This window comes from Pteropus medius, unplaced genomic scaffold (genome assembly GCF_902729225.1).
Source record: "Pteropus medius unplaced genomic scaffold, Ma_sr-lr_union100, whole genome shotgun sequence".
Classification (NCBI taxonomy): domain Eukaryota; kingdom Metazoa; phylum Chordata; class Mammalia; order Chiroptera; family Pteropodidae; genus Pteropus; species Pteropus medius.
In genome coordinates, this window is record NW_024349800.1 from 37,820,050 (window position 1) to 37,838,176 (window position 18,127).

An 18,127-nucleotide genomic window follows, 5' to 3' on the forward strand; every position below is an offset into this window, starting at 1 on the left:
AAATTCTCTTACCACTAATTGTAATTTTATATTTTAAGCTAAGTATTATTTTAATAAGTTTTGCTATCAGAATTGTGGAATTTAAAAAATTTATAACTATTGTAACTGATATCATCAGCTGTTTCCAACTTATTTTTGCTTAAAAAATCAGTGAACTGTGAAAGGCATATTTCACAGAAAAAGTAGAATACCATGTTATTATTTTAATAAATTAATTTTATTCACTTTATTAATACCTTATGAAGGACCACTGTAGAGTTAGAATTATACTATTTTACTACTTTCTATGCTAGATAATGTCACAAAATACTTTTAAAATAGTTATATATAACATACGAATATTCACATAATTAAGATAATATGTGGATGTAATACCAATGAGTGTGAGGAAGAAAAATTCACTCTCAGTATCATGTGCAATAAATGTTTACCAACCCATTTACAAAGGCATGTTTGCAATCCTTCCACTATTGGCTCAGCCAGTTTTTAATGAATCTCCACAATCGCTAAGCTATCCTACGGCAAATTCTACCCATCCAAGAGTGCCAAAAGATACTCTATGGGTATCACATTCTAATTCAAAGGGCTTTGTACAAAATGTACATTATAGGAAAATAAACTTTCAACAAGTGCCACTTTTTCTGACCTTGTCAACTTGTGAATGAGGTGCTCTTAGAAGCATAGCTATTTAGATACTATGCCATTCCTCCAGATGATGTAATCTTAAGGAATTTGCTAATTATGTGAATTAGTAAAATGAAATAGTATTTACTGACATGACTATCAGATAAACTGAAAAAGCTTTCACCTATACTGGTGTTTTCACAGAAATCAGACACCCAATGCAAAAAAAACAGGTGTTGAAAACTCTGCTGGATTTGTTCATGTTGTGATTATTCTAAGAGAATAATCACAACATGAACAAATCCAAAGGATAATGCACAAGAAACAGGAAATCTTAACTAATGGGTATAAAGACCAAATAAAAATACTCCATGCTGACAACTGAACGGCATAAAGAACCACTAAACTGTGATCAGACTTAATGAGAGCAAAAATAAAGATGGAGAGGAGAAAACAAAATCACTTAAAAAAGAGACAAAGATGTTCAGAGAAGGTAAGAAGCTCAGTAAAAATCGGGATTATTCCTGAAAGAAAATCTGTTGACTTAAAAAATCTGTTCTAAATACTAAATTTTAAAATTTCTACTTGAAACAACACACACTCTATTTAGGAGGCCTACAAAAACATTTTTAAAAATTACCATTTTAACAGTATAATTTCAATATATTTTTTAAAAAGTCTGTACACTTGGAAGAATTATAATAATTAGAGTAACTTGCCTCACTATTTACTTATAAATGCTCTATTTAAAAGTAGGCCAACAATAGGAACTTTGCTATTGCACAACAAAGTAAATGAAATGTCTATTAACATTCAGTGTTGATGGCATGTTTCTTCATCTCCTAGAACATACTTGCACTGTCTACCCTGAACAATTTACCACTTCTACATCCAGGCAGCTCAAATAAAATGAGTTCCTGTGTTAATCCCACAATAAACCTCAGTAATTCTCACATCACAGGAGTTGTAAACATTTGTTAACAGAAAAAGAATGTTTTCCCCAAAATAGCTACATAACACCAAGACTAGTCAAATTCCTATATAATCCTTTTACAAGACTCCTGCCAACTTAATTTTGATACATTAAACATGTGGAGCCTATTTTAAAAGGTCTTTAACTGTGACTTCACCAAAACATATTCCTAGTTGTTCGTATAATGACTTCTTTTTTAAAGTCTCCAAGTTGTTTAAGCCAACTTGAATACTGGTGAGTCTGACCCGCTCCGCTATCAAACGCTTAAGCATTTGCCAAGTTCGATGGGCAAATGTTCTAGATCTGCTAAATCTGACAGAGGTCACACAACTCAAACCATGAAATACTATTTTCAACACTCATTGATCCCTTCGTTTTAAATATTAACTTCAGTATTATTTTCACATTCTACGTTTAACAATACAATCCTTTTTTTTTTTTTTAAAGAATATTAGGCTCACTTAAATTATAAAAAATGATCTGCCACATAAAGCTGTCGAGTGTACTCTTAGTGGGCCTCTGGTAGATTTGGGGTACTGACGATAGCAATTTCAGAACTTCACTGGTAAAAAGCATGACACCCGAAAAGGACTGCTGGGGAAGGCAGGAGAGAGAAGCCCAGAGTCCGCTGAGAAGAGAGAGAAACAATTTAAAGCCACTAAGGAGGCAGGAGGTGCCAGAGACGCAGGAACAGAAGATCGAGAAAGAAAATTTAACAAGGAAGTGAAGTGGAGCGCAAAGTGGGGCAGAAACTGATGAGGAAACAAATGGGAAAAGGTAGTGTTTTCAAATAGGCAGGCACCAGGAAGGGATGAGTTAAGGCCTGGGGTAGCCCCAGTGCTTTCATGTGAAAGAGATGCTCGCAAACTGAAGCAAAGAACAGAGGCAAGCAGTTTACTTCCAGGTGTTGGAGCAAACTAAATTCCCTACCCAAGCCTCTCCCAGCCTCGGCCGAGCGCGGAGGCGGCGGCTGGGGAAGGGGCCTATCCAGGAGCCAGGCCCGGCGTTCCGCTCCTCCCTGCTCCGCGCCACAAGAAAAGAGGCCAGGATTACGCCGGCAGAGGCCCTGGCCGCAGATCCGCAGCACCCCGAAAACAGTCCAGGGCCTCGGCTATGCCCTCGAGCGGTTTCCCGGCGGCTGGCGTCAAGCGGCCTTACCTGGGGCAAGGGAGGGAGGCGAGGTCTAGGGCGTCTGCTCACGCCGCCGCAGAGGCTCCCAGCTGCACTCAGCCCAGGCTTCCAACCGAGGACCCTGCCTCAGCTGCCGCTTCCCTCTCGGGGTCTCGGTCGCCGCCTCCGGGGCTGTTTACACCGTGGGGCCCCGCACGCCGCCGCCGCCGCCGCTGCCGCCTTCTCTCCACCCTAGCGCCGTTGCCGATTCGGCCGCCGCCACCTCCTCCGCCGCAGCCTCGTCTCTCTGGAGCATCTTCCAGCCACCAAACCCTGAGAAACAGAGACTCCAGCCGCGCCGGCAGGAAACTCCCCCGCAGCAGCTAGGGGGACCAGGCGGTCAGAGCACCGGCGGCTTTTCCGCCATTGAGCAGCAGCCGCTCAGCCTCCTTCTGCAACCCCCTCCCCGCACCCCGTCCTTCCCCCGCCCCTTGGCGAGCCCCGCCCCCAGCTCCCACCCACTGGGAAGCCGCGCAGCCTCTTGCTGTACTCGGTTTGTTGAGCAGGCTGTCAATCAGCGCCCTACCTCCCACTCCAGCTTCCCTTGTACCTCTGTACTGAGTTTTCCCCGCCCATAAAGCCCCGCCTCCGAGTTCCTAATTTTCCATTGGGCATCAGTGACCACCTTCAATTGGCAAGGTCAACTATCCATCAAACACCGCCCACTGAGTGAGACCCAACCCTTTATTACCATTTACTTCACTCAGCCCCGCCTCTGCTATGCCGCCCGGACGTCAGGGACCAACCCACCCTACCAACCATAAGTAGAGACCGCTGTCAATCAAATATCACCCACCTACGCTCCGCCTCGCGAAGCCCGAGCTCTAGCAATTCTCTCTTCTTATTGGTCCAAAGGGTGGCCCGAACTCTCAGTCATTGGCTTCCTCTCTGCGTCCGTCACTGGACCAATTTCCAGGTCCGTCACACCGGCTTTTTTTAAATGAACGGGCAAAAGGCGGGGAAGTATCCGAAAAGCGATTGGCTAGTCTTCGAAAACGGTCAAACCCAGAGAGTCTGTGTGGATCCTTCCCGTTTTAGAAGGACCGTGCCCCTCTAATTTTGACCTTTAAGCCTTGCGTAAAACAAGCGTCATAAAGGGGCCAACGGGCTGTCCAGTTATAAGTGTGGATGCCTAGTCCCACCCGGAATTGCGGGGGGTTGGCTGCTGATTGGCTAACAAAGCTTGCTAAGCCCTCATTGGAAGCTATAAACGCCTCTCTTGGGCGCAGAGACTGGAAGGGATGGTGCAGGGGAGGGCGCGAAGCGGTCTGGGGAGAGGCGGTTGTTTGGCCTCAACCAGCGGGTGGGGCGCACGCGAGAGAGGGAGATTAAGAAGGCAGGGCTCTGATGGACGAATTGCGGGGAGGGGAAAAGCCCGGATGTGCCTTAACAATGAAATCATCGCGGACCAATCAGAGCAGCTGAGCTGGGATACCTGCCTGACCTGTCCTCAGAAAGGGAAAAGAATTGAGTTAGCGGGGAAATTGGGGTGTCAGGAGTGGCCAAAAAGCGATGTGAGAAAATGAGAAAACTAATCCCTTCAGGAGGATTCTGTGCAGTTAGTGGTAATTTTTATTCTAGGCCTGCACTGCCTGGCATTTAGCCCTTGCCATTTCCGTGTTTTGTTTCTCAGCCAACATTGATTTTAAAAACTTTCAGCCTACTCTTTGACATTGATTCGTTCATTCCAGTTATTCAGCATCTGTTATTTGCCAGGCCCTGTACGTAGAGCTAGAGATACAAAAATAAATTAGGCAATCCCAATACAAGATGATAGGCAATCCCAATCAAGATGATATAATTGAACCGTGCAAGGGATGGTGATGACACAAAAGATACCTGTGGATAGGCTTACCGAGGAAAGCTCCACATAGACACAGGATGAGTCTAGAATGAGTGATCCAATAGGCAGATGAAGGAACTGGACATGATTCTCCAGCAGCAGAATTAGACTAAAAGATACTTACAGGGTAATTCCACACAACCCCAAAAGATATAAAACTGAAGTATAATGAAGGCATTCTAATAGCTTAGGATACTTTTTTTTTTATGCTCCAAAAGTGGATTTGAACCTTATTCATTCTTTTGTGTAAACTGGTTTGGGAAGACAATTTAAACTAAGGCCCAAGAGAGTGCCATTCAGCTTAGGACTGTGGATGTTTTGCGGAGGACAAATTCAGGAATAGAACAATTGCCCAGGCTATGGTGAGGATGACAGAAATACTTGATTACAATTCAGATTTTTTTGATCCACCTAAGTTTCTGTAATTATAGTAGGGTTTTTTTTTTTTTTATAAGCATGGTGACTGGACCACCAGCATCAAAATTACCTGGAGTGAAGTCCTGGGTCCAGTAACAACTATAATATCGGGGACTCAAGGTATAAGACTTAAGTGAATTTTAAAATAATTCCCCAGGTGGTTTTTGTGCACACCAATGATTGATACCCTATAGCATAGGTAATCCTAAAATTCAGTGTCCCCACTACTGAATGTTGGAAGGAAAAAGAAAAATAAGTAGGCCCGTTTGGATTTTGTCTGTCCCTTGTCCCATTTATTATGATTATGGGATCATACAGTTCTCAGGAAATATTTCTTAAATGACTTAACAGAATACATTTTCTTAAATCACACTGCTTTGCCTGACACACTTTATATAGGAGGAGGGAAGTCTGGGATCCCAGCTTCCAAAATAGGAACTTAAAGATCATGAAAGTAGAGACATCTAGTGACCCTTGTCTGGAGAATCCAAGCAGCCTCAGAAGAGCATCAGAGAAGCTATCTTGGTCTGCTTGATTTCCTTTTCACTTTCCCTTGGTTGACCCCAAAACGAATGCACGATCATGTAAGTAGACTGATGATTGCACATCACTTTTTCTTTCAATAGCTAAAAATAAAGTATACTGAATACTGTTCTAGGTGCTAAGAATACAATAGGAATTAAAACAGATGTTTAGATTAACTTTGTTGTATGCTTTATTTAATTACACATTAAAACATTGAAGAAGGCCCAACAAAATTCATAACTTTAAAAGGAAAGTTGGTAGGTGCCATCATAAATATATAGTGTTTAATAAACATTGACTAGCATCACAGTGAGCTCTGCTACTAACTAGCTGTGTGACTTCAGCTAGTAACTAAGCTCTCCAAACCTTAGTTTGTTCTTCTATAAAACAGGAATCATGACATCTTCCAGAGCCAGAAGAGCTTTAGATGGTCTTAGTAATGCAAATAGTACTTTGATGTTCTTTTTTAAATAAGACATCAGATATTAGTTTCCTCCAAATTTGGGCACCCTAGTTTTGCTGGTACACTAAACCCACAGTAAGTCACTAGTAATCCAGTGCTGCCTACTGCACACAATTATTGCAAAAGTTAAATGGGATGTGGTATATAATAGCATCTAATACAGTGCCTGCCACGGTTGAATTCGAATCTTTATATGTCACATAGGAGAAATTTCATTTATTCAGTCAGAATATTGATGTGCCTGTTATATGTAGATCACTGTGTTCTCTGACAAGGAGTTTCAATGTCAAACTTCTAGTAGTCTGATTTGAATAGATTGATCCACTCCCTTCTTAACCACTGGAAATGTTCCACTAATAAGCCTGTTTTCTTCATTGGAAAAAAAAATCACCAGTTCCAGTCTACGAATATTAAAAATTCACTGCATCAGGTACTATGGTAGATGATAGGCATGCTGCCTTTAAAATTAATTAACTGTGGTATTGTGAAATAATAATAAGTTTATATTTAGTTTTCATCCTTGGTTCCTGGCACAGAGCTCCCCAAACCCTTGTAGTTTCTTGAGTGATAGGGGTGAGAGCAGCATTTTTTGCTATTCATAATAAACCCCTTTGAACCATACCTGAATTTATGCTAATGAGGTAACTCCTGGAGGACTGGGGCTAGGTGCCAGAGTACTCAACCATGTAATGAGAGGGTTTGAACTTTCAGCCCCATCCCCGACTTCTGGGGAGGGCTGGAAATGAAATCAATTGCTAACGATTTAATCAACCATAAAAGGAAGCCTCCATTAAATCCCTAAACTGGTTTTGGAGAGCTCCTGACTTAGAGAACACATTGAATGCTGGATGGTTGATGAGCCCAGAGAGGGCATAAAAGCTCCAAGCCCCTCCATATCTTGCCCTATGTATATCTTCCATTTAGCTGTTCCTTTTATATCTTTTATAATAAACTGGTAATAGTAAGTTGTATCTTTTATGATAAACTGGTAATAGTAAGTAAAGTGCTTCTCTGAGTTCCTTGAGCTGTTCTAGCAAACTGTCAAACTGGAGGGGGCGTTGTGGGACCCCTTGATTTATACCGGGTTGGTCAGAAGTACAGGTCATAACCTGGGACTTACGATTAGCCTCTGAAGTGGGGGGCAGTCTTGTGGGACTCACCTGTAGGGACTGCACTAACTCCAGGTAGTATCAGAATTGTTTAATGGAAAGAAAACAAGCCACACACTTGGTATCAGAAGTGTCATGAACAGAGTAGGAAACAAGTTTTCCCTTTTACTGATCATACTACTTTCTTAGAAATGACCAACAGTGACTTTCATGAAACTACAACACAGTTTCTCTTAAAAGTGCTTCTCAAACATTTCCAGAGGACAACTCCTTAGCACTGAGGCCCTTTTATCCCAAGGTGTCTGGGGATTTAGCAAGAATCGGGCCACACATGCTAAAAATTATCTTAAAAATTCATAAGAATTTTGCCCTCTGCTCCATTTTTTAATACTTATTTCAATATTAAAATATTGTTTAAAATTCTTATCATTGTGATGGGAAGAATGTTCTTTTAAAAACTATATTATATAAGTTAGAAATACGTCGGGCTACACTTAACAGAAAACCTTAACAGTGGCTTAAATAACTGGAGGGCATGGGGTGGCATTTTTTTCATATAAGAAGTTTGGAGGCAAACAGTGATATCAAGGTCAGTGTTTCTACAATTATGTTGTTGCCCCAGGATTGCAGTATGGTTACTGAAGCTTCAGATAAGATATCCAAGTTGAAGGCAGGAGGGACATAGGGAGCCCTCTTCAACTAGGGAATAAATACTCCAACCTCACTCTCTTTCCTCTCTTTGATCTCCTGCTGGTGCTACTCATTGGCCAAACCGAACTGGAGCCTTTTGATATTATTCATACAGGTCACAGAATAGGATGGAGAAAGGAGAAGGAACAGCTGGACATCTGGAGGGACAGCAAGAGCTATCCGGCACACACATTTTTATACTATTTATTTCAAGTTATAGAATTCATCTTTTTCTATAGTTAAAGAAAATTTAAATCATAAAGCAAAGAAGAAAAATATTAGAAGAAATCTAAATCAACAATTCTCACTTGTATGGTCTGAGGGCCCCTGAGGGTACACAAGGTCAAAACCATTTTCACAATGATACTAAGACTTTACTTGCCTATTTCACTCTCATTCTTTCACAAGAATACAGTGGAGCTTTCCAGAGACTATATAATAAGTCTATCGCAACACACTGAATGCAAAAGCAGATACAGCTTCCAACTGCTCTATTAAGCCAGAGATTAAAGAGATTTGCAAAAATATGAGACATTGTCTTCTTCCTCACTAATATTTTTGTTATTGTTTTAGAAAATATAGTTGTTTCACCAAAAGAAGGCTATTTATGTGATGCATAAGGCTTTTTAAAAAATGAATTAATAGTTTTAAATTTATTAATTTGAATTTCTAGTACAATAAATGTTGATAGATATAACCCACATAAACAGAAGCTCGTTGGGTACTCAGTTTGTAAGAGGGCAAAGGGATCTTGAGACCAAACTCTTTGAGAACCATTCTAAGTCATACTCCACTTAAGGCTAGCTCCAAACATAAGCTGGCTTTATTCAGATTAATGAGCTGGGGAAGGGGAGGATGGGAAGAAAAGGATGACTCAGAAGGTAGGATGCCTACCTTTCTTACTTTAACTTTCTTTTCCTCCCCTTTACTCTTTTTAAGCCTTTTCTGATTTCCTTTCCCTACTGAGCCCCAATAGTGCTTTGCTGCTCCAATTCTAGAACACGTATTTTATTTTGCCTCATCTTTTAATTGTTTAGGTAATTTATTGTTCTAAAATTTTACCTGCTCTGAAGGATATGTATATGAGCAGATGTGTACACACAAAGCACACATGGCACACATGCACACACATAGGATGAGAAGTTCTTAACCAGGGGTCCACAAAGTCCAAGGGGATTGAATTCATAAATTTATGAACTTGGATGGGGAAAGAAATTACACATTCATTTTTACAAACCTCTAACTGAAATTTAGCATTCTTTTTATGAATGTAGACAACAAACCACAGTAACATTAGCAGCACTTGTGACATTACACCAACAGGCATTACTGATATTTTTATATCACATTAAAGTTATTGCAGATCTCTCGAAATATCATATACACTCAACACTATTTTGAAATTACAGGAATTATTAGACTCACCACTAGATCTTGTTGAAGTATTCAATAAGGAAGTATGTATATTACTATATCACAAATGTGCTTGTTTTGTTTTAAGTTTGATGACTATTTCAATATAATTAGTTTCCTTTGAGATCTTATGGACTTCATTTTATATATTTAAAAACATTCTAAGAAGGAATCCCCAGGATTTGCCAAAGGGATCCTTCGAAACAAACAAACAGGTATGGGGAGTTAATAACCCCTGCTGAGACAGTAATCTTCAGTTCAGCAAGGATATTATTTCTTTTGTTGTGCATCGTACACAGTAGATGCTCAATAAGTATTCACTGAATTGAATTTAGGTAATCTCAAATAATTCACTGGATGTTTTCCCTTTCCTCCGTGCTACCCTGCCAAGCCTGGACTGGCCCCCCACCCCACTTCCTCCTAAGAGAGGAAGTTGATCAAGCTATCACCATCCTGCATGCAATCCCCATAGCCTTGGAGGCCAAAACGGTCTGTCTCAGAGCCCAGATGCTCCTCTGTGTTTTAAATGTGTATCATGCACATGAGAAAAGTGAGATTATGGTTACCACACAGTGGGTGGTATTAGTAACACTTTTCACTTGGAGCCCAGCTATATAAATGCTGCAAAACTACAAAATGTTTAAATATACTTGGCTGTGAAAAACTCTAATATTAGCCATTTATGTAAGCAGTTTAGCATTTACACCCAAGTTCATTTATGTTATCCGTTCTCTTTGTTATGTTTTGTTTTCTTTTTACAATAAACTATACATTTCTGCCAACTCTTCAGCTTTTGCTTCTTAGTAGCATTGCCATTTGCTTATGCAATATGGTGGTTTGCACATACTTCAAAAACCTAAAAGAAACATTGTGCTACTTTTCCCTTATTTTTTTTTTCCCATATCTGCAACCACTCCTTACCTGTTTACTTGTCTGAAAGTTCTTTTTCTCTTGCTTTAAAGCTAGGCATGAGTGTTAATCTTAAGAATCTAAGCAGACTTTCAGGATGAAGCAGACATCCAGGAGATGAAACTAGGAGTAAAGCAACAGGTAGATTATTCTAAGAATAAGTGTTCAGGGAAATAACTATAAGAATATTCTCAAGTGAAAAATTCATGGTAAAAGGGACATGCAAGACTTGAGTGCTATTAGTTTAAAGGTTTCATTATAAGGCCCAAATTGAATATCCTTTAGATAAAGGCTTTACGTTTCTGGCAAATCGCAGAGATCCTAGCAGTTAGATAACTGGTCTAGAGGTAGGTATCTTATCAGGACCTGGCCACAGAAAGATTGGAGATCAGGGTTGAGAAATTCAAGCTCTGAAGCCAGTAGAAACGGTGACAGGAGAGGAAGCCAGAGATTCCCATCATAACTGCTAGCATGTACCAGCAACAGAAATGGCTGGAAATAGAACCAGTGAGAAGCCAATCTAGGAACTCTTACATCCTCCCTGGTACCCAAACTTGACTCAAAGTATGGGCATGGGCTCGAACTTTAGACAAGGGTTAAGGATCAAGGCTGCAGAGGGGTTAGGAAAGCATGGACTAAAAGCTCCTTCACAGTGAGAGTTTCCAAAGGCTCTGTGGTTGATTTTGTTGTTTTTCTAAATTTTTTTATTAGGTAGGGGAATTTTCAGACCCACACAAAAATAGACAGCAAAATTATATAATGAACCACAAGTACCTATCACACAGCTTACACAGTTTTCACGATTTTGACTATATTGCTTCAACCATTCTTCTCAATTTTCTTAAGGTTTGGTTTCTAGCCCTCTGATCTCTATACCATCTTCCTTGGAAATGGACCCCATTCTTATGACTCCATACATCAGAGCCCTAAGTATGGAACACCAGCCCTATCCTTTGATGTGTCCTCAGATGCCTACTGAATCTGTCCCTTTTAAGGTCCCATGGCACTTCAGTCTGTACTAGGCACTGTTGGTTGCTTTCCCAGCAGCTTCCCCACCTTGATCTTGTGTCCTGATATAGAACCTCACCTACTTAATGTATGGGGGGATAGGTTTAGTTACTCTCTAGCCTCAGAGATTAATCTAGATTAGTTTGAACTATCCATGATATTTCATCTCCCCTTTTGGGTGATTAGTTTAGGAATATGCATGTGATACTTGAAGGGAAATATGCAGGATCTAAAGAGTTCTCCTTACTTTTATAAAGGAATGTGAGAGAGGTACTCTCTTCCTTTCTTGGAGCCAGATTACCTGCAGTTGTATCTCAATGATGCCATTCCCTAGCAAGATGACACTGAGAAAGTTACTTAACTTCCTTGTACTTCAGTTTTCATATTTGTAAGATAGGGATGATAAAACCAACTCATGGGGTTCTTGTGAGGAGCAAAGGAACTAATATATGTAACATGCTTAGAACAGTGTCTGGCCTGTCAAAAGTAAATTTTAGCTGTTATTTTTAAGGGTGTGATGCTTGGAGCTGCGGCAGCCATCTCGTGACCATTAAAGAGCAGCTTGAGGACAAAGACCAACTCACTGTGTAGGAAAAAAAGAAAATTTGGAAAGGACCTTAATCATTGATGATGTCAATCAACTGAATTACATAACTCTGGAACCACCCTACCCCTAAATTTCTCATTAAGTGAAATAATTTTCCTTACTATTTGTGTCTCTTTGGTTGAATTTTCTATTACTTGCAGCCAAAAGCATAGATATTTATGCCACAAATCAGATTTGTTTTCCCTAAAGCTTGCTCAAGTTTATTGCTTCTGTCAAGGCATCACAATTTCTCCATTCGGTCTTTTTTATCATTCTCCATATCTAGCCAGTTTTGAAATGTTTTCTTCCAATTTCTTTTCCTTTCTCTCCATTAACAAAATTACCATTAGTGGCAAAACAAAAAATAGTGCAGCTAATTTCCTGAAATAGCCCTCTTGAGAATTGAGGGGCTGAAAAAAGTAAAAATATTGGTCGTGGTGAACTCTGTCATGTTCACAGAGTGTAGCACAAAATAGGAATTTGATATGATGAATGGGTGGAGGGATGGATGGATAAAGCATTTTCTGAGCAAAGATTTTTCAGAGAATAATTTTTTAGAGAAAAAAAAATCTTCCCCTGCCAAATAAGTTTATTTAATAAATCATTAAACAAAGTTGCTTCAGGACTTCTCAGAGCTTTCAATATGCTTCTGTGCATTAAGCCTCAAGAAGGGACTCTACTACTCAGTGCTATCCAAGCTTAATTGACCAAAGAGGCATTCATTTTCCAGTCACCATTTTCTGGCCTTCCACAGAATATAGCTGGAGAAATACTAAGGCAATAAATAAGCATAATATCATTAGTTAACAAATGGAATTGTACTTGAATAGAAATCAACATTAGTTGGATTTTTCTTAAAAGTATAGGGGCAACAAACTGAAATTGGAACCCCCTCCTACTTTTATATGGGACCAAGCCTACATGAAAATACTGCAGGTGGCAATCCATAAATATCCCAAAGCCTCTGTAAGTTAACTCAGATATCATACACACGAATGCCTATAGAGGCTAGGAAATAAATGCGTGAAGAAAGTGAGTATAGAAAAACATACAGTGCTAGCATGATATTAAATGACAATTAATCCTCAGTATCAATGTTAAAGAATAACAGGTACCCACCTAGAGGGATAACTTATTCACCACTTTGTCTCAATAGTAAATATAGACCCAGTGTGGAAAAAGTATTCATTTTTTTTCCCCAAAGAAACCTCACATCTAGATTTTTATGTAAATTTCCAAGCTTTTTCAATATTAAGAATTAACTCGATTAATTTTTTAAAAGTTGCATGAGCCAAACACACCACTGGGCTGCCCATTTTAGAGCAATCAACCTATCAACAGCATCTTTTAAGGTCCATCCTTATAACTGTATAAACAATTGTAAACTCATTACACAGAACAGTGAGCAATCACTCATCCTAAATTTTTATGACCTAACCTATTCCAGAGGAGAATTTTCTAGAGTTTAGGTATCTTAAAATGCATAATGAAAGAATTCTCTCATTTTATCTATTATATGCATATAGTAAATAATATTTATATATTATAAATATTCATGTAACACATATGTTTGGACATAAAATTGCAATTTAACACTTTTCAACAGTTGTTACTCAGAAAAATTGTCATCATTTGCATCCTAAGTAGATCATATTGTCACTTCGAAACACTACTATAGTAAATAATTCTTACATTACTTCAATGGGTTGGTTTTTTAAATGCTTAATCATTAAAATAATCCTTTTAGGAGAATTCTGTTGTCTGGATGTCACTAGTGTCTTGCTTCTCAGATAAACAATGTTATATTCCACTGAAGAAATGTAAACAGAGGGATAATTTTAATAGATCATAATATTTGTCAAATTCACCCTGTATAATTTGGACCACTATTACTCTGTATAATTCGGTCCAAAAAAAGAGAGAAAAGCCTCAGGCGTTAATTAATAGCAGGTAATTGGAACAGAGCAACTGGTCTTAAATAATTTTTGTCAATGACAGCTTTAGGCAGGAGAGAAAACTCTAGAAAAATCACACCCTATATTTGCTTTCCTATCTACTCATTCTTATTTTCCAATGGAAAAAAAGAGTTGGATTTAAGTGAAGTGTCACTCTATGGGAAAATTTGTGGAGATTATGTATGCATCTATTTTTGCAATTCTAATATGGTTTATTTATTGTTTGAGCAATGCATACATATCCTAATATCTAAATATTGGAAAATTCCACGCTAAAATGCTATTGATGCAAATATATACTACTGCATGTTGTAACTTAATCGAAACTCCAGAGCGAACTGATAATGATAAAGCTTAAATGAGTACAGAATATAAAAATAGCAACTCTTAAAAACCATAACCAATCTAAAACCATACTGATGAAGCACTGATAATAAAAGCATCCTTCCTGAAAATTATGGGATTTTCTACCAACCATATATGCACATGGAGCAGCTTTGCATGCATCCTGTCTTCCTAGGAGAACACTAACTCGGTCCTCACTAAACTCTAGCAAACCACTAATTTTAGCTTATGAATACCAGAACTTCATAACCCTCAATAACTCAATAGATTTCAAGTAGGCCTTAGTTTTATGTGGAAATGAGTGTATTTGAAATTGGCCGAGATACTTATACGAACCAGGGACCATTCTTTTAAGAATAACTTCAGAGAGGTCATGGCCTGCCTAAATAAGTACAACATATAAAGAGATCGTCTGTTTATCTCCCTCATAAACTGGAGCCCCTCACAGAGGGGCCTAGATTAGCCTTTACATCAGGACTATTTTATTAGCTTCCACTAGTTACTTTCTACCATAGTAGTCTAGACCATCATCTCTTCACACCTAAAAGATCTAATACCCACTAGCAATAAAAGTTACCAGCCCCTAAATTAGTACCTATCAATTTAAGGTCTCTCCACCTCTAATGGTGCTCAAAAGTAACCATGGGAACCTGAGAGCTATTTTCAGTATTTAAAAAACTTAAAGGAAATCATGCCTTTACTAGTAGTACAGTTGCATTGGCCACATGCCTTACTTTCAGTCTGGAATTATACCAACTCAGTGAAGAAATACTGCTTATCTCCTAGAGATTTGAAATTTAGAATGACAGTTTTATGTCTTTGTTTTATAAAACATGCTAAAGTCATCCCCGTTTCCATGTTTTCACTCATTTTGATTCATTCAACTATAATTTTTACAATTCTTCCTGTTCAAATCTTTCCCATTTTTAAAGGATAGTCTAAAGATCCCACTTACTACAGTTCTCAGAGATCTCCCATTACTCTTAAATTCCTCAGTACTTGTTAATTTTTCATTCTAATTTCTTAATACTTAATACACTAATCTTAATCCCAAACACTGGATCTTTGTCTTCTTCATCACTTTTGATCAGCCTCCCACAAATGGAATGTTCTCAACTGGGTAAATATTCAACAAATGAATGAAACTCACTTTTTAATGAAATGGATTTGAATTTGTAGGACAGCTGATAGAAATTCATTTATTTATTTTAGATAATTTGTAGTGTCCTTTTAAAAAAAAACTGAAGTTAAGCGATGCTTACAGACTAAGTTTTTATTTCCCGAAACTTTTTATGAACATATTCATACATGGAGTGAAACTGAAAGAAAATTACAATAAACAGCTGTATACTCTCCACCTGGATCCAATAACTGTTATCATTTTACCATATTTATTCATCGCTCTCCAATGAGTGATGAAGTAAAATATCTATACATATTTTATATCATTGATGAATCATTTTTAAAAGCTTGCAGATAACCCTTAAATACTTCAGTATGCATTCTTAAGAAAAGGAAGTTTCTTAACTATAATACCATTAGAATACCCAATAAAATCAATAATTAATTCAATAATGTCATCCGATATCCAGTTCTTATTTAATTCTTCCCACATTTTCTCAAGAATATCTCTTATATCTTTTTCCTAACCAGGATCCAATAGTTTTACACTTTGCATTTGGTTATTATAGTCTATAGGAAGAAAAAAGTTTTCTATATTTTGGGGTAGCGTGTCTTTGACCCTAATCAATCTCTTTACATGGTTTTAATCAAAAATTGTCCCCCTTCTCTTCTTTATAACATTGACTTCTTAAAGAGGTAGGCAGTTGTAGAAGCAGTTTTAATAATGTTAAGTAACTCCAAAGATATTTTTCAGTTTCCCTTGTTTACAAAAAAAGAAGTTCCTGTTCTGAGAGTCTGAGATTTTGAAATTTAACCTAATCACCAGTTGATATGGTTCCAAATAAGATAGTCACTGAAGGGAAGAGAGAAAAGTGTGAATTTACAAAATAATAAATAGGTTCCAGCAATCACTAGTGAGGACTTCTTGAGCAAGCTATTTAACTGATATGAGGTTCATTTTCTGCTATGTAAGAGGGAGATCATATCTACTTTGTAGAGTAAGGATTACTCTGAGATAATTGTGTGAATGCCTAGCATAGCCCAGAAGCTTAATAAATGCTGTTTTACCCTCTAAGTTCTTTTCTTGTGTAAAAATGGGGTATTTCCAGATTTGTAAACTTCCCAAGCATAATGCTTTCTTTGAACATTTTGTTGCCAAGTCAACTACAAAACATAAAGTCCAAACTGAAGTTTTGCTCTACATTTTAGATTGCTTTGCTTTTGGGTTGTGTTTTGAAAGTAATATTTGTGCACCTTCATTTTGAGTTTATTATGTAAAATGCATTCTAAAAAGCACTTCTAAATATAACTTAAGACAAGTCATTACTATGTTAAATTAACAGTTTATCTAAATATATTTTACATTTTCTTTAGATTCTACTTTGGCCAATATTATGCCTTTAAAATATAACATTTAAAAAATAATAGAATGCTATTTCAAATTATTTGTATGAGGTATGGACACAGTTCTAATAGAACTGCTTTTAAAGTTAAAGAGATACATTTTATTTATTTTTTTAACTTTTTAAAAATTAAGTTTACTGGCATAACATTGGTTAATACAATTATATAATTTCAGGTGTACATTATAATTTAACATCTGTATATTCTATTGTGTGTTTACTATCCAATGTCCAGTTTTCTTCAGCTACCATATATTTGATCCCCTTTACCCACTTCGCCCTCCCTCTACCCGCCTATATTTGACCTCCTTTACCACGTCTACCACTCCTCTCCTTCCCCACCCCCTAACCTCTGGTAACCACTAGTCTATAGTCAATGTCCATGAGTCTAAAGAGATAAATTTTAAATAAGCTTTACTATCTTACTGGTTCTTTTATTAATGAATTAATAAATCTTTAATATGTGTTCATTCAGAAAAATTAGATACAGTCTATGGCCATGCCCCCCTCAACATGCCTGATCTCGTCTGATCTGGGAAGCTAAGCAGGGTTGGGCCTGGTTAGTACTTGGATGGGAGACCATCTAGGAATACTGAGTGCTGTAGGCTTAAAAAAAAATTAGATACATAGTACATAAAATTGTAATTCTTTAAAACAATAATTAAAAGAAAAGCTAATTGACTTTGAAGTGGAAAGATCCAATAAGTCACTAAAGATTAAAAGAAAATTATCCTTTTCAGAGTACCATTTAAAAAAGATACAGAAAAGATACCTTGTGAAAATTCTCTACTTAGATTTCTCTTGTATTTATCATTATAAGGTTAAGTTTGACATAGTAAATGGCTATAGAAAAAGAAAAGAGCCATCTTTTAAAGCATTGTATTATTTTGGAACACAATTGGTCACCCATAATAAATTAAATATAATTTTCACACTATTTCATAGTAGTCATCTACCCACATAGAACAACTATTTTGCTGGTTTTGTTTACACAAAATTCATGCAATCTATGACAACTTAACACCAAATAAAGGTCATTATTCTTTCATTATATAGGTCAATTCTAGAATTATAATAATTTCATAGTATAAGTCATATAGAATGTATGTATATTCTTGCTTCTTTCTCCTAGCTGTATTTTTTGTGTGTGTTTTAGAAGATTACATATAACTACTGTACCAATTTTTTTTACTATAACTTCCTAGCATTACTTCTTTTTACTTAGTGTATGGTGATTATATTATAAAGTAACATGTTTTATAAATTTCAATTGCTGCATGAATATGCACATGTTTGTTCATATTTAGATAACTGTTTTATGATTTGTTTGCTATTAATCACCATTATGCCGGCCAATATACAATAACCAGCCTGAGGTTTTAGACGTGATTGTTAAATGTTTGTTACAAAATACTTCACTGAGTAGGACAAATAGCTGATTGGCCCTAGGAAATCTAATCTTATATCAAACCGAAGTGAGTGAAAGTGGAGTGAGTGAAAGTAGACTGCATTGAAAATGCTATAAGATTATAGAGCAGACAACTTCAATTAAAGCAGTGTGCTTTTACAATT

General features: G+C 37.5%; 2 protein-coding genes, 1 long non-coding RNA gene and 1 pseudogene across 5 annotated transcripts in view; 3 read left to right on the forward strand and 1 right to left on the reverse strand.

The window, feature by feature from the left end:
• PPM1B (protein phosphatase, Mg2+/Mn2+ dependent 1B) overlaps positions 1-3,163 on the reverse strand; it is a 62,330-nt gene extending 59,167 nt beyond the window's left edge. The window contains exon 1 of one of the 2 annotated variants that reach the window (XM_039887279.1): positions 2,756-3,159. The gene's annotated coding sequence lies outside the window, so the exon portion shown is untranslated. Of the gene's footprint in view, positions 1-2,755 lie in introns of both variants that reach the window. The other variant, XM_039887278.1, reaches the window with a different exon arrangement.
• Positions 1,105-3,345, forward strand: LOC120621530 (uncharacterized). Its single transcript, XM_039886937.1, has 3 exons — positions 1,105-1,117; positions 2,543-2,748; positions 2,785-3,345. Exons 1-3 carry the CDS (start codon positions 1,105-1,107, stop codon positions 3,343-3,345), a joined length of 780 nt encoding a protein of 259 aa, XP_039742871.1.
• A 662-nt stretch (positions 3,346-4,007) lies between these two features.
• On the forward strand, positions 4,008-11,861 carry LOC120621704 (uncharacterized). Of its 2 annotated transcripts, none has more exons than XR_005658251.1 (3): positions 4,008-4,972; positions 5,066-5,147; positions 11,656-11,861. It is a non-coding gene; the product is annotated as an uncharacterized LOC120621704 (long non-coding RNA). The 2 variants fall into 2 exon arrangements; XR_005658252.1 differs by lacking the exon at positions 11,656-11,861 and adding an exon at positions 5,427-5,600.
• A 5,183-nt stretch (positions 11,862-17,044) lies between these two features.
• On the forward strand, positions 17,045-17,163 carry LOC120622491 (uncharacterized; annotated as a pseudogene).
• Positions 17,164-18,127: the final 964 nt, after the last annotated feature.